This window comes from Montipora capricornis, chromosome 11 (assembly GCF_036669925.1).
Source record: "Montipora capricornis isolate CH-2021 chromosome 11, ASM3666992v2, whole genome shotgun sequence".
NCBI classification, from domain to species: domain Eukaryota; kingdom Metazoa; phylum Cnidaria; class Anthozoa; order Scleractinia; family Acroporidae; genus Montipora; species Montipora capricornis.
Window position 1 is genome coordinate 1783172 of NC_090893.1, and position 16462 is coordinate 1799633.

General features: G+C 39.4%; 1 protein-coding gene and 1 non-coding gene across 8 annotated transcripts; both read left to right on the forward strand.

Moving 5' to 3' along the window:
* Positions 1–2287: 2287 nt before the first annotated feature.
* On the forward strand, positions 2288–14598 carry LOC138024339 (uncharacterized). 7 transcript variants are annotated; one of them, XM_068871505.1, is made up of 6 exons: positions 2288–2437; positions 3857–3943; positions 5266–5439; positions 6532–6853; positions 10434–10770; positions 10807–14598. In XM_068871505.1, exons 4-6 carry the CDS (start codon positions 6533–6535, stop codon positions 11217–11219), a joined length of 1071 nt encoding a protein of 356 aa, XP_068727606.1. In that variant the 5' UTR covers positions 2288–2437; positions 3857–3943; positions 5266–5439; position 6532; the 3' UTR covers positions 11220–14598. The 7 variants fall into 7 exon arrangements, with proteins under 7 accessions (XP_068727606.1, XP_068727600.1, XP_068727601.1 ...); XM_068871499.1 differs by having other exon boundaries at positions 10434–14598; XM_068871500.1 differs by having other exon boundaries at positions 5271–5439; positions 10434–14598.
* Trnat-ggu (transfer RNA threonine (anticodon GGU)) lies at positions 8442–8514 on the forward strand. The gene has a single exon. It is a non-coding gene; the product is annotated as a tRNA-Thr (tRNA).
* Positions 14599–16462: the final 1864 nt, after the last annotated feature.

Sequence of the window (16462 nt, forward strand, 5' to 3'; positions counted from 1 at the left end):
AGTCTCATAATTTAATTAGCTTTTAAGATTTTTATTCTTTTTTCTCAAATTGTTATATATGTATTTTCAACTCTTTTAACTTTTCATAATTGTAATGCGCATTTGATCAAATTTTTGTTAATTTGCGCAATATAAGTGAATAAATTATTATTATTATTATTATTATGAGAATTTATGGTTATATCAAGATCACACCTCTTAACATATCTTAACAAGATATGAAAACTATTGATAGCACAAAGAGCTATTCGTATTTAAGTTTTGGTGTCTTTCTGAAGACACTGTCTCCCAGTTTTTTCAAGTTTCAATCCATTTCCATCCTCTCCATCCTTGGCTGCAAACAACAAGCAATAGCTTCAGTGCACTTCGATGATCATTGGCAATAAAACTACAACATTATTTTTTGGTTTTCATTGATGGAAGGACGTCTTTGAGTGTTTTGAAGTTTGACTAAAATAACGTGACACTGCCCTTTAACTCCGATGATCTTTCTAAATTTCATTTCATGTTGTCTGCTCAGTTCAAATAATAAATATATGGCATTTCATACATTCTAAAACCCCAGCTTTTTCCTTGTTCCTAACAATGGCAAAAATGGAAATGATTTCCCTGAACCTTGATCCTGTTCTTTTGGTCTTACACCATTCGTTATTAAAGAACTTGATTTTAACCATTTGACACCCAGGAGTGATTGGCATGCAAATTCTCCTCATAATTACTGGGTTGCCAAACCCAGTCGGAATCTGCGTCTCGTTTCTCCGTTTTATTATTTTTTTCCGTGTCATGAAAAGTCTTGCCTGTCACTCCCCTGCTTAGTGGTGTCTTTGTATATAGAGTCTTCTGTGCGTATTTTGTTAGGTTTGAGCGGGCTGGGGTAATGCGTAGATTTCTCTGGTGCACACAGGAGAACATTTAATTAACCTGCAATGGCGTCGAAAGTCATTGTAACGCGAATGGCTGTGTTACTGCACTACCACACGTACGCAATGCATGCATATTTGTTCTAAAAATGACAGGAAGTTTTTCTTTCTGCTGACAAATGATTAATAGGCTGGTAGCCAGGTTTTTGACCTCAGAAAAAGATCTGTTTCGTTGTATGAACGTGTGAGCCAAAGGGCCTCGACTTCTGGGTGACCCCTTAAATAGTCTTAATGAACCCCGACTTGAAAAAATTGCCTGGAACGCTGCAGTTCAATTCCATCTAACTCAGTCCCTTCTGTTTTTGAGTAACACATACCACAGGCAACCCAGTGTACGCTCATGGAGCGTCTAGTTTTAATGAAATGTCGGTCAGGCAGGTGTTGAGAATGAAGATGAGAATGAAGATAATTATCAGCTTAAGAGGTGTGATCTTGATATAACACCAAATTCTCATTACTACCCAACAAAGAAATTCATGGTACTTTTTAGGAGAATGAAAGTTTCGATCGCGGGAATGAAAGGGTTAAGCAAGGACAACGGCAACGTGGACGGAAACACCTCTTAAGAATGTCGCAATTCAATAGTCCGCCTTGTTCACGTTATCACATTATCGAAAAGGGCGAACTATCACATAACGGGATTGGTAAGAACGGTTTAAAAGGTAACGTTAGAAAATGAACTTAACGGTTCGTTGTTGTATGATCACGTTGTCGTCAAAACTTGACATTTGGTCATTTCACTTTGTTGTTTCGTGCAGTACTTTAAAGAAGTCTACTAAAACGCGTGCCTATTTTGCATTTTTCCTCTTTTAACCAATGATGTCCTTGTTTTTGTGACATTACTGTTGCTGAAACCGTCGTCGTTGCTGACAATCCCAATTAAGCTATGATAGGAAGTTTAGTTTACCAACGACAATATTGGTTTTCTGAAACAAAAGGAAATATTTGCATAACAAATCCAATCATTTCCCCAGAAACCCATTTGAATCCTTTTTCGTCATTTAAAACCCTCCATGTTTGCTCTTTAATACAAACAATGCCGGGTTAGAGTGGGAGCCTTAATTTGTCGGCGGAACAAACTCATTTCTTTGTATTTATTTATTTTTTATCCTTTGTGCAGATAAATCTAAGTTGACATCTTTGAACACAATCAAAACCAATCAACAACAATTCTCTCAAAAGAACTGACCACAATCGTTACCGCAAAGTTGATTTTGTTGAAAACGACTCCGCCGTAATTTTCTGTCATGGATAATGTAAACTTAGTGATGGGCAGACGTTCGAAAAGACACTTAAAAGAGAAGGGTTCTGTTTCAGAGGTCTCGTTGGCTTGACCAGCGCGATCTCTGAGCAAACAAGTTGCTAAAGCCAGTAAATACAGCAGCTGCTTTTACCTGTTTTCTTCAGCCTCTGTGAAAGAAAGGTCCAGAACGAAATTTATTTAAAGTCTTGCCATTTACATACGAGTGAAACTGATTTTTAAAAAAGACCGGTCTTGGACTCGTTTTGAAAAGGAGGTAAAGGAATGGTCCATTATACTCGTGCTTTAATTTTTCGGCTTCGCTAGAGTGACATCAAATGCATACATATAGGGGGGACATCAGTGTCACCAGCCTTGGTAAGGTGTATAAAGGAGGGAAGAATGCAGAGAGAGAGAGAGAGTTTCCATGCTGTATGTGTATATTTCATAGGTACTGAGATTTTTTTGGTGGTAGTGTTTGATAGACAAATTTATTTCGCACAAAATTTATGGACTGAGGGGATGAAAACAACAAAAAATGGTTTAAAATCGCCCAACCGACACTTTATTTCATCAAATTTATAATCAAATATTCCAAAGTAGTCCAAAGTGAAGAGTGTTGTTTAGCCAGAGTGCCTTGGAGCAAACTCTTCTCGTACAATATTCTTAATTCATCGCTTGTCAAAGCTACCGATGGTTTGGGTTTATTTCCCTTTCCTTGCTTCTTTAGTTGTTTTTGTTTGGACTAAAGAACCTGTCTGGTCTTCTCAAATATCAAGTCCTTTGTTATGCATGCGGAATAGCCCTTTTTCTTCAGTTATTGGCTACATTTAGAATGAGTGCGAATTTTATTCATTATGATTTTCGTGGATAAATCTCAGTACCTATAAAATAATAATAATAAGAAGAAGAAGCATGCACTGGTTCTTAAGCTTACAAGATGTGCACGGACGGACCGTAAGAAATCTTGTAAACTCGTTCTGTCCATAGCATCTTTTAGGTGGTTTTCACGTGACGTCATTGCCGCCATGTTGGTGGACGAAAACAAAAGATTGCTCTTTTAAGTTTAGCTCTTTTTGTTCGTCCACAAGCGATTGTGCATTGCAGCATTCTTATCTGTGTCTCTAGAGATTGGTTGCAAACCACGTATAACCGGTATTTTAGCTGCAGTTCGCCTTTAGTACGATTTCTGCACAAGTCTTTTAGACGTACTGAATGCTTGATTCGACACATTTTCAACAACAGAGGGAAAGTTTCGGGAAGTCACGACTTCTCACTAAATTAGCAACAATTGCGGGACCAAAAGAATGCAAGGATGTTGTAGGACGCGTTTGGCACGAAGTTCTTTCGTGCAACTTAGCTCTTTTTCATTAAAGAGGAGAACTGTTTTCCTGGGCAGTAAAAGAGCCGAGTCGAACCGAAGTCCTTCCGATTGCTAGTTCGGATGCTCGACCGCTGAGCTATAGGAGACTTGTAGGAGCCTAGTAGGCCATTAACCTATTGTAGGATCACGTGACAACGTTCCACATACTGTTCGCACTCAGGGAAATGTCAAATGGTGCCATCAGTTGTAATCATACTGAGTGAGATGTTTTAAGCCCCTTGAGAGAAGGAAATGACACATTTTTGTCGTATGTAGACTAAGGAAGTTGGTACTTGACGATGGCTGAGTTTTTCATTTACTCTTCAATTTCAGTTTCTCAAAGTTAGCGCACATTCGAATGCTGGACCCATTAAGATAATCATGGAGAAATTACAACGTGATGCAAACAGTTCTAGGAAGGTAACCCAGCACATTAATAAGCCCAAAATGAAGATTCACACTGCTGAGGTTGACAATCAGACATAGTTTAATGCTATTCTCGGGGTTTGTAGAAATTCGGATGTAGCTTAAAAATTTAAATCGGAAGACCTGCTGACTTGTACATTTAAAATCGTCCAAAACCAGTGTAACATCAAATCATGTCACATTGATTAAGTATTCTAAATGCAAACAACGAATTTAATTCAATGTTTCAGACATGTTTCGGGAGAAACTTCTGCCTTCATCAGTGCAGGGATGACATGAGATGCAAACCTAAATCTAAATATCTCATAAATGTTAATGAGTACAAATACAACATAAGATAAATGTATGAAGTGTGCAAATTAAGTGCTTAAGTTAATGACAAGATATTTATATTCAGATTCGCATCTCATGTAACACTTGCACTAAAGAAGGCAGAAGTTTCTGCCGAAACATTATCAGTGTCTGCAACATTGAAAATCGTTGTTTTATACTTTCAAAGTTTTTACTTCTCTTCTGCTTTGTGGACCAATTAGGCATTCATTTTCACGTCACTCTTTGTTTTAAACTGTGTCGGATATTAAAGCATCATTTGACGTTTCATCCACCATTACAGAAAAAGAGGAAATTTTGTGCGAGGGGGTGGGGGAGAAAAGAGTCCACCACCCTCCCCCACCCTCTCGAAAAGAGCTTGTTTGTAGCCTAGAATATCATTTGCGCCACCTATGAGATTGGAAAACGGAATAGCAAACTTTAATCTCGTTTTGATTGTAGCTGGCTAAAATGGATGCGCTGTGGTATTTCGTGTCTTTCGCCTTTTGAGAGCCTCGGGTATTTTTCCGTATTACAGTAAACTATTGTTTCATGTAATTTCCTTTTGCTGTGAGCCAAGAACGGTCAAGTTTGATCTCGCTAAAAGTTCTTTCGTCCAAATCATTTTACAAAGGCGTTTCCCATTGTAAAAATAATAATAAGACAACAGTTATTTTGGGAAACCCATGCTTTGACTTTTCTTTGACAGAAAGAATTCGCTATCAATTAAAAATGATTTTGGATTTTGGTTTATCTTGTCAAAGTACATTATGTTGTATCAAAGGATGAACGCTCAAATCTCCCCTTGTCGGAGATAAGTATGGAGCGGCAACTTTGAGGTTTTGCAGAAAAGGAGAAAAGCTTAAATCGTTCAATGATTAAAAATCCACGATTGTTTGCAGAGATCCGGTTAAGTGATCTAGAGAGAGAATTTTAATAGATATGATAATTAAAAATACGATTGGTATTTGTTTGTTCGACCTGACAGTTTTTCTGTAATTTTCAAGTCTAGTTTGTGATCAAGACGACATTCACACTTTCAAAAGTGACATTTGAGCTTGGAAGGACTTTAGCCACAGAAGTTTGTAATTAGAGTTGGGTGGTGAAATTGAGGTCTGGTTAGCACTTGTGCTCATTTTGAAAACATCTGCCTCGCTCGCATTTAAAGAAACATCTCAAAGGTAAGCACAGTCCATGAACGTTCACGATTGCTATCCGTATTTTGGGGGAGACGGAATATTTTTAATTGTTTCTGTTTAAACCAAGACAGATGCCGACGGTACGAGCACCTTCGAGAATATTTTAAATCAGACCTAGTCCGTACCGAAACTAGAACACTTTGTGGCTACAGGCAGTGCCCCTTTTCAATTAAACTATCCCTGAGAGGTTCGCCGTTTGGGAATTGTTGATGATTCGTTTCGGGATAATATTTTCTCCTCCAATTGTTCAAGATTAGGAAAAGCATCACCTCTGGCTGAAACAAAATCTGCGTTTCTATATGTTGAAATGATTCCGAATGCGATCTTCTTAATTTCTAAATTTGTGTATTTTGCGGCCAGGTGACATACTGAGCCTTTGAAAATCAAATAAGTTTTGATCCAGTCATTAAGATTTTTTCCGTGTAGGGCTAAAAAAATGTTCACGTGGAAACTGCTTGGCAAATATTTGATAATCGACAGCTGAATGGTAACAAAAAGTCAGACTTATGAAAGCATACAGTATTTTGCGGTAAGAAATGTTTTCGAAATTAAAACAACTTACAAGAACGACTTTTAGACGAAAGGGTGGGGTAGACATTCACGTATCATTTCCGAGTACGTTTTTTGCCTCCTAGTAAATATTTTTGGACTGAATTGTACGTGCAGTTTCAATGGTTTAAAGTATTAAACGGAAGTATCTTTTATCCTCTTAAAGTATTTTGAAATCTTCCTGCCTTAAAGATGTAGCTTGGAGATAGCTTTTAGAAACCGCCGCAACAGAAATAGCATATTTTACGTTGGGATAAAAACAAGCATATTATTTGTTTTTTGGCACGGAAAATATATGCACGAATTTTAATTCAAAATATTTCGCATTTTCTAACATATGTTTGTTTTTATCCCTACGTTCGTATTTGTTGTTTAGAAACTCCCAACCAGCCCATCCGATTGATATGAGCAGGGGTGGGGAGAGGTCACCCCCACAGGGTATACTATGTGAGAGTGACAGACGTTCCAACAGCTCCCTTTTAGACGGTTTCAAGCTTGTTGTGATATAATTTTACAATCCCCTAGGATGACTGTGGTTTACAGAGCTCTTTGGATTGCCACAGGAACGCTGATATTGATGTCAACCTCTTCAAACAGCATGGAGTATAAAACACCATTCGTGTACATATACAATGTGTTCACTAAAGATGTGGCGATCATGAAGCATACTATTCACTCAGTGGAAGTTGCCAGTGCAGTGGAGTGTTTTCGTCATTGCGCGAGGGTCTGTGGCTGCTTGGCGTTTCAAGTGACTGGAGCCAGTTGCGAGCTGTTAGACAATGCGGATGGGGATCTGGTAGCGAGACAAGGAACTCTCCTGTATATTATGCAGCAAAACGGTGTCGAGGTTAGATGATACTTTGAGTCAAGATTTATCAGGAACATAATTTAAATATTTTAAATCTTTCATTATACCATGCAAGTCTTAAGGGAACCTCCACTCCTTGTTTACAATCAAATTTGTTTGGATTTTTACTCAATGAAAGCATTTGTATCACTTCCAGAATCGCTTATTTTTGTTTTCAGAGTTCCTGGGCGCCGCCATCTTGAATAATTGTGACGTGTTACGGTTGCCCTATCGTTATCATACAAAATCTCTTTTTTTGTGTCTGAACCTTAACACTTATAGTGTAGCACGTCACAATTATTCAAAATGGCAGCACCTGAAAGATATGAAAATCAAAAGAGGGATTCTAAAATTCATTTTTTGCCCAGTGATATAAACTTTTTAACAAAAATTGATTGCAGACAAAATTTCTCCGATTTTTTTAACAACCTCAGTGAACATGTTTTAAATTTTGGTTTTCGGAATGCTACATATATAAATCCATCATATATTGCACTGCGGGTATGAACTCAAGTGAAACTTTGTTGTCTCGCAGTTATGAGCGCAATTTACGATTGCTTCGAGAATCCTGAAAAATTCAGGACTTCATCGGGGTTTGAACCCGTGACCTCGCGATAGTCTTTAACGCCAAAGTGAGGTCCCGTCTCACCTACGGCTGCCAATGCTGGACAATTACAGCGCGAAACTTTGACAGAATCGACGCTGTGTACAACCAAGTTCTCCGTTCCATGATCCGAAACGGCTGGGCCCGCGCTAAAAGCGCAAGTGATTATGACGAGAATTTCCGGTTCAAATAGTCTACCAAGAAAATCCACGCCGTTTCCATCACCATTCCAGTATCAGACTTCGTAAAATCAGTGCAAAGGAAATATCTTGGTCACCTAATTCGCTGCCCGGACAATCAAGCCCGAAAACAGTTACTATTCACGCTAGATAAGCGTAGTTTCTACCAGAAAGTTCCACTAATTCACCAGGTTTCGAAGACTGAAAACATTGAGAAGGACCGACTATTTACAGATGCCATGAACCGGCGATTGTGGGAGGCGCGGCGGCCTCATGGTTAGAGTGCTCGACTCCGGATCGAGTGTTCCGGGTTCGGAGCCTGGCCGGGGACATTGTGTTGCATTCTTGGGCAAGACACTTTACTCTCACAGTGCCTCTCCCCACCCAGGTGTTTAAATGGGTACCAGCGAAATGCTGGGGGTAACCCTGCCATGGACTAGCATCCCATCCAGGGGGGAGTATAAATACTTCTAGTCGCTTCATGCTACGGAAACCGGAGATAAGCGCCGGCCTGATGGGCCTTCTGGCTCGTAAGCAGTGACTTTACTTTACCTTTATGAACCGGCGATATTGCATGAGTGATTCCCGTCCCGATGGATCTGGAAAGATTCGATGGGCTAAAACAATGAATGAATGAATGAATGAATGAATGAATGATGTGACGCTCTAACCAACTGAGCTATGAAGCCACTGACGTTGGGAGCTGGTCATTTGTGGGTACAAATGTTCCCGTGATGGGTAAATTAATGAACGAAATGCTATATATATGAAATCCATCAGAAATGGACCAACTCCCAACGTCAGTGGCTTCATAGCTCAGTTGGTTAGAGCGTCGCACCGGTACTGCGAGGTCACGGGTTCAAACCCCGTTGAAGTCCTGAATTTTTCAGGCTTCTCTACCCAGTTGCTAAAATTGCGTGCATAACTGCGAGGCAACATAGTTTCACTTAATTTTAATTTTATTATTACAGATCAGGAGATAATCATACTGAATCAGTACGAGTCAGTTCTCCTGTGGCTTTGAACGCGGATCTTTTCCCTATTTTCGCAAATCCCATAATACATTTCATTTTGGGGGGTTATTTGCATTAAAAAAATGGAATTTAAGCGCATTTGATCATTGCGTCATGGCAATGCGCTATAGAAATCAATAAATTATTATTATTGTTATTATGGATATCCAGTTCACTGAAGCATGATACAGTCCCAAGAGCAAATAATAAACACTTAATGACTGATCCTGATCAGTTGATTTTGTTTCCCGAGAATCTCAATGTTTTCCCGAGGCGCAGGCGCGGGAAACATTGAAATTCGAGGGAAACAAAATCAACTGTTTCTCTCGGGACCAGTCATTAAGTTATTTGTTATGTAGCACAAAAAGAAAAGAGTTCAACGGCAACAGCAACGGTGGTCGTCAGTCAACATTCGCGGGTAACAGTGCACTGCTACCCTCTGACGTCATAAATTTTACACTGTTGCCGCATAGAGACTTTTGACGGGAAACTGTTTTATTGTTAGATGTCATGTGACCTCTAAGTAACCAATGAGAGCGCGTGCTGTTGGGGAAAAAATTCAGCAATATAACAACTTATATTGTATTTTTTTCATGTAAAGACCCCCTCCCCCCCCCCAAAAAAAAAATTGCATTATGGGATTGGGAAAATAGTCTGTGACCTTTTTACTGACTGAGATATTTTTAGGTTAGTTTTCCCGCAAAACTGGACAGCTAATCACAAGTCTTACATGAGAAATTATATTACCCATGGGATCGAGAAAGGTCACTCTTGCAAGCCAAATCTTATTTAAAATCTTGTCCAAAAATAGCTTGATCTGATACATAGACCTACGGTTGGAGCAACCTCGTTCCCAGGCTCTCTTTCTTTTCCTCCCTTAACCTCGAGGACAAGGGAGGAAAAAAGAGAGAGCCTGGGAACGAGTTTGCTATTTTTAGATTCATGTCATCCATGTTCAGATGGAACGGTGATTGGTTAAGCGAACAAAAGTAGGCTCGAAAGGTGTTCTTGTTGTAAACGTTCTGAGGTAATGATGAATCCGAGAAGAGATAAGGTGGTGGTTTGAGGCCATAATCACTGTAGAAGAGTTCGCTTGAACTTCTACTTCAATTCTACTTTTATTTATGAGTGATACAGAATAAAATATAATGTTCATACATTTGAACTTCAGAAATTAAAATACAGGAGAGTTGGAGATCATCGCCGTGATCTTTAGATTTCATGTATTTCAATTTCCTCAATTCAAATATCTGAACATTTCTCTGATATATTCTGTATCATCCATTAGTTCACTTCTTTGCCTGCTCGAACACTCACAAGCGACCAGGGACAGGTTTAGTTTTCGAAAGTCACTTCCGCCGAAACTGCAATCAGTCCGCTTGTTTTGAAAGACTGGTCTTTGAACGTGTTTTCACTGAAGGTAACAAAAAGCTAAATGATTGTGGAGTTTGATGGCTGAAAAGCTCTCCATTTTTTAACAAACTGAGAAAATTGTGACACCCGAAAAGAGCCCGAAACGTTCCTGGACTGACTTTTCGGACCCGAAAAGTTGTCGGGACTTTCGAGAAACAAGCCCCAGCTTCCAGAGCAAATCGCGCGGTCATGGGTTCGAGTCCCGTTCGTGCCTTGATGTTTTGTTTCTCTTTCTTCGTAACTTCTATGATCTCCAACTCTCGTGTATTGCTGTTTCTATTTTGTAGCCTCGGGTGTCTGAGCTCCTGAAAGGGTATATTGACTACTTAGTCAAATGAACGGTTGTTGAGTGTGTATTCTTTTGTTTCCAGGGTAATGGGAGCTGTTTGAACGGATGTTGCGAATCCCAGCCTTGCCTCAACGGAGGGACGTGCCGAGAAACGTGTAATGACATCAAAGAACAGTATACTTGCGCATGCTCAGAACATTACCATGGAAAAAGATGTGAATTGTTTAATCCGAAGTCTTGTCAATCTATCGCAAGGATTAAGCCAGGAGTTGTTTCTGGGATTTATGACCTCGTTATCAGCTTTAACAAGACTATTCGGACCTACTGTGATTTCAGCTCTGAGGCTGGAAAAGCATGGACCCTGATAGAATCATTTTCCCTAGGAAACAAGGAGGTTTACAAAAACAAACCTTTTTATCACGACTTTCCACGAAACGAGAAAAATTTTACATGGGACGACTTCCGAGTCTCGTATCAAGCATTGGTTACCATTCGGGAAAACTCAACACATTGGCGAGTCACATGTAGCTTCCCATCAGGCTTCACGTATTCCGACTACGCACGCGCATCGCTGACAGCCACAGACCTGTTAACCTTTGTAAACCAAGACAAATGCCGACAGTACGAGTATGTTTCAGTTCGAGGTATCAACTGCACGGATTGTAAGGGGATGCAAGTACAGAGAGATTATCAACATATGCATACTGATTCTTATTGGAGTGGTAGAAACAGCTGTGAATGGGACCCCAGGGCTGGTGCAGTAGCGGGTGAAGACAACTTTGGCTTTTACCTTGTCACTAATCCACAACACAAGTGCACGAAAAATTCCCTCTCGACTACGCAGTGGTGGCTCGGGGCTAAGCTATAATTTGAAAGGTGTTCTCATGATATCAATGAAACATGGTTTTGCTGTTCAAGTTTCAAGACAGACGCGATGCTCTGGTCTATAAATGTGAGAGCAATATCATTTTGCACTAATGGTTTCAATGTAGATGAATGATGAGAGAAGACTTGATGCCAAGCGGTCCATATCCTACGAACGCAGACGTATTTCCGGTTGTCGTTTCGGCGGAGAAAAGCGACCGCCGGAAATACGTTTCCGTTCGAATGCCGTGAGGATGAAGATTCTGATTCAGCCGGAATGGTCAGGACTGATGACGTTCTCTTTCTGTTACGTTTTAGAGAGCTGGGGCCGGAGACTTAGCCAAAGCGACTTAAGCATCTGAAATGCTCTCCTAACTTCTACGCAACTCACTTAATTAAGCAAAGCTAAATTACAGGGAAAGCTAAATTACATGGAAGAGTTCACTTCAACCTCTATTTTAAAACGAGTCTCAAGTACAATTCATTTCTTGCGAAATTTAGCCTTCATACCCACGAAATTAAAAAAAAAAAATGAATAGAACCCTAAAGTCTCCCACTGCGACTAACTTGAAAAATTTGACAGACCTTGAAACCGGGAACTGTTTTTTTGTTTATTTTGTAACGTTAATAAAGATATTAGTCTTGAAGTCAACCAACTTTCCAAAACAAACAAATGTTCAGTTTGTTGAAAACGTGAGCCTTCTTAGCAGGATTTTTTGTAATGCACAATGGCCCAACTGTTGATAGTGTGAATTTGAACGCTATGTTATAGTTTATATCTCGTGTTATCAAGTAGATTCGTTTTGATGGATGATCCTCCAAATTCACGGCTGGTACTTCATTTCTAAGGAAGACTTCAATTTGTACTCCCAAAAACGTGAATAACAAAATCTAAAGATCACCAAAGGTGCATGATTCATACGCCTTTGAAATGGTGGATAAATGCATAGTTTGTAGACAACTTCTAAGTATTACAGTTAGAAAAAAACCAACCGCTACTGTAAATTTTGCGTTTCCCTGTAAACATCGTTAGGCACTGCTCATGTAATTATATCGCCCTGACCATTCCAATCTTCCCGGGTACCGAATCCGAATCGATTCCTGGCCGATTCATTTTTCTTAATGCTTCGACTTGCTTTTGTCTTGCTTGGTGAGGAACTCCTGCGACAAGAATTACAGAAACGTCAAGTATTGAGAAATTTTCTTCTTCATTAAAGCATCTGCTGGGATTACATGCACATGTGGTTAGAGTGCCATCCAGTACCCCATCTATCTCGAATCCAATCCAATCCAAATCGATTTATGCCCGATGCAGCGTTTTCTTTCTGCTTCGAAATGATGGATGATGGATAATATGTCTCTCATGCATGCACCTTGAGCATACAAAATGTGCGCAAATAAGGAAAACATTTTAGTAAAACAACCGTCTCACAAATCTCATAAAAAGCGCTTACGAACTCCTGTGACGTCAATTTGACAATCTTGTTGTATTGAGAAATTTTGCTCTTCAATCAAGTATTTGCTGGGATTGCTGATGTGGTTAGAGCGCTTACCCAATTCATACTTAACGGGCATCGAATCCAAACGATTCCTGGCTGCGGCAGTGTTTTTTTTTTCTCGACGAATTGGTCTGTTTTGCTTGATAGGATGTCCATCATGCATCTTGAGCTTGCAAAATGTGCACAAATTAGGAGAACATTTTAGTAATACGACCTTGTGATAAAAAGCGCCTAGAAGCTCGGTGTATTGAGAAATTTTCCGTTTCTTTTAAGCATCGTCTGGGACTGCTCATGAGGTTAGAGCGGCCGCCCAATGTATAACTGAAAGAAAAGTATAGCGTAATGGTTGAGCGAAGCTTGATTAAGGGGACACTTGCTAGGAACAAGCATTCCTACCCTCGCCCCTGGTGGAGTCAGATCAACTTGGGAGGTAGTACATCGGTACAGTAACTATAACAGAACTCAGATCTCCTTCGCTCAACTCACAGGAAATTTGCCAATTGCTGGATGCAGCCTGAAGTAGGTTGGAATTTGGCGAAATTTGCATATATCTAAAAAGAGCAAAACCAAAATTGGCTTAGGACTCTAATTTTCATTTTTTTCTTTAGCCCATCTCCAAGCAACTACTTTCCGATTGGTGATTTGTTGCATATAGAAACATTATATATCAATGATAGTTTCTGTCCGTGAGTGCTATTTTGAAGTTGAGGGCCACATGTTAGAAAACTGCTATAAATCAATGGTAACTCTTGGTGCAGTTCTCAACGAATTTTGTCCAAATATTGTGGATTCCCAACTAATTTTTACATAGCCAAAGACCGCACAAGAAAAAGAAACAGTTTTTTGTTGTTTTGTTTGGGCGAATTCCCTTCTGAAGACATTTTTGTCTCAGTGGACGATAAATCTTCTCCGCCACAAGCTTCTTCGAAAAGTTTGGCCAGATTTCACGTTTGCCTTTGATATTGTGTTGATTAACAAGACGCTTTGAAAGATTTCATAGCCACTCTCCACTTACAAAAATACTCTGATGAACATGCGCACTTGGTAAAAACGTAAAACAGAATAAATTATCCCACAATTGAGCTAAATTCAGACACGTTTGCAATACATAACTGGAGAAGTGTACATTGCAAATGTCACAATGGGTTGAGCGAAGCTCACTTAAGGGACCTCATACAAGGAACAAGCATTCCTGCCAATGTCCCTGAGACGCTCTGGCCTCATCCTAAATGGATGTCCTCTGATTTCTTCACAGACGCCTGCACACTGAGATCGATTGGCGAGGTAGTTCTTTCTTTCCCGCTCCAAGGAAGGGAAGAAGAGAGACCCTGGGGACGAGGTTGGGAATACTTCGAACTTTTCTCAATTTGCTTAGCTCAGAGTTGCTTGACAGAACACATCGTACGATCTTGTGCGGGGAAATAGTTCTGAAGAAAATCTTCCACCTTACGTTTCGTGTGACTCAAGAGATCCTTCTTATTTTGTATGTAAGGGGATTATTTGGTATTTTTCAAAGCCTCTGTATTGCTACAATTTCCTCGCTGATGACATCACAGTGACAATTCTAGAGGCCAATGACTGTGAGCATGCAACCTCGATACAATTGGGCGACAGCATTTTTACAATCTAACTAATAAGATGTGTTTTTTTTTAATTTTCAAGGGAAAACAAAACTTTTTGGCCAATCATGAGCCTTATATTATTAATTGAGTACAGTGTCCTCTGTGAGTCAATACTCATTTAAAACTTCTTTACAAAGCTTCCTCTCTAAGAATATCATAACATAGATCTAAGAATAGTATGAGGGTGATACGACTATTGCCATTATCTTAAGTCTTGATGAGGGCTTGGTTAAAACCAGCCATTATTATTTATTCATTTTTCTTTAGACCCAATGTAACATGAAGTTTCTACGCCCATTTAGTCTGAAATTAAAATTTCAAAATGCTTGCAGTTGGCGCTTGTTGGACAAACTTCCTGGGAAAAAAATGGCGACGTCTAATGATGCTCATGGCAAGGAGAGCAGGAAGTACAACTGAGTTGACTCATATGTAAAAAGGCCTCGTTGTGTATGCATGAAGCAAAACAGTCAAAAGTAAAGAGAAGTTTACCGAAAGGCTGGATGCAGATATCTGAGATGACTACACCAAAACTGACTTTCGAAAGAAAGTGTCAGCTTTGGTTCTTGGATATTTTCGGCCAGATATCTGGCCATTCTCCTGCAACATCTGTTCATTCCCTGATAATCTAAGTTCTCTCTTCGTAATCTTTGCAGTTTACAAGTAGGAAAGACCCCCCACTGGTAACTGAAATCTTCCAAGAGTGCGCAAGTGCAAGAGTATTTGATTATTTGACTACTTGGCTACGAGACCCTCTGTGGTCAGAGAAGCGCGCTACTATTTAAGTAGTCTAAGAACCCTTACTTTATGCTCATGTTACCATTAGCCTAGTGGATTCGCTAGTGCTTGCGAGTCGAGAGATGCGTGATTAGGGTTGTACACTTCTTCAATGGAGATTTTTTCCTTATCAATAACTAAAAAAAAAACAAAGTTCCAAATTGTTCCTGGGCGCTCATTATATGCATGGTAACTTACCTTTTCTTCCACCGACGTTTCAATGCCAGCAGCACGGTGGCAGAGGTTTTGTTTTCAATATAACTTTATTTGATACCGTTTGCTATTATGAGTACTCGATAGCTCACTTGATATGAACGTATTCTTGAATCAACAAGAATGTCGTTAGCACCTGTTCGTGGTAAAATAGTGCGTTTTTCTTCCTGTTTCCTTTTTTTTTTTTTTTTACCTTTTCAATCTTTAAATGGAATCAAATCATCGAAAAAGAATATTAAATTAAATTAGACACAGCATAAAAAGCTTGTTGTTGGCTTAACTTTCTCACTGCATTGAAACTTCCGAAAATTTGCATAACAAAAGCCTTTTGTTTGCACAATGACGAAATTGTCACTGATTGGTTCTCGACAACATCACCATATTCAATTCATATTTCCAAATTTCGCTCGTTTTTCGCTGACTGTCATGGTGGCAAGATGTGCGGTGCTGTTTCTCTGTGATTAGAAAGTCCATCAAAATGTTTTGAAGCCGGTTTGCCCAAGAGGAAGGAAACCAATATTTTTTCCTTTTTAAAAAAGGCCGGTAAGTTTGAACTGTCATGCAGTTTTGGTTAACATTTCGTTCAAAGGTGCGGGAAACAAATACACGCTTCTTTGCGAAGCAAACACGTGTTTTGTGACTAAGTCGTTTGAGCTTTGAACATAGTTAAGAGAGGGGAATGGTTTGGAAGCTCGGCGAACATCAAAAGAGCAAACAAAGCAGCCAAGATTTAGGTTGGAAAGTCCACGACCGTGCACAATCTTTTGTTTTGCGCTCATACACTATGCATGAATTACGTAACCAACACGTTTCTATTGGTTAGTTCCGCAGTATGGAGTAAACAACTATTGTGTTTTGTGCACGGTCAAGGCCAAAAACCTACAACAAAGAAATTTGTCAGGTTTCATAACCATTCCCCTCTATTAACTATGCTTTGAACAAAATCGTCTTCATGTCAAAATTAAACTTTAATGTTGATTAGTTTAACGATGTCTCATAGGATTTTGCTTGGAGGGAAAAATTCCGGTTGATAATTTTACTGCTGTTTTAGAGGATACATTATGCAAGAAAATTAAATGCTTGCGACTCTCTTTAAAAGTAAACTGTTTTTCTTTGCGTCAAAATTTTCTAATTTCATC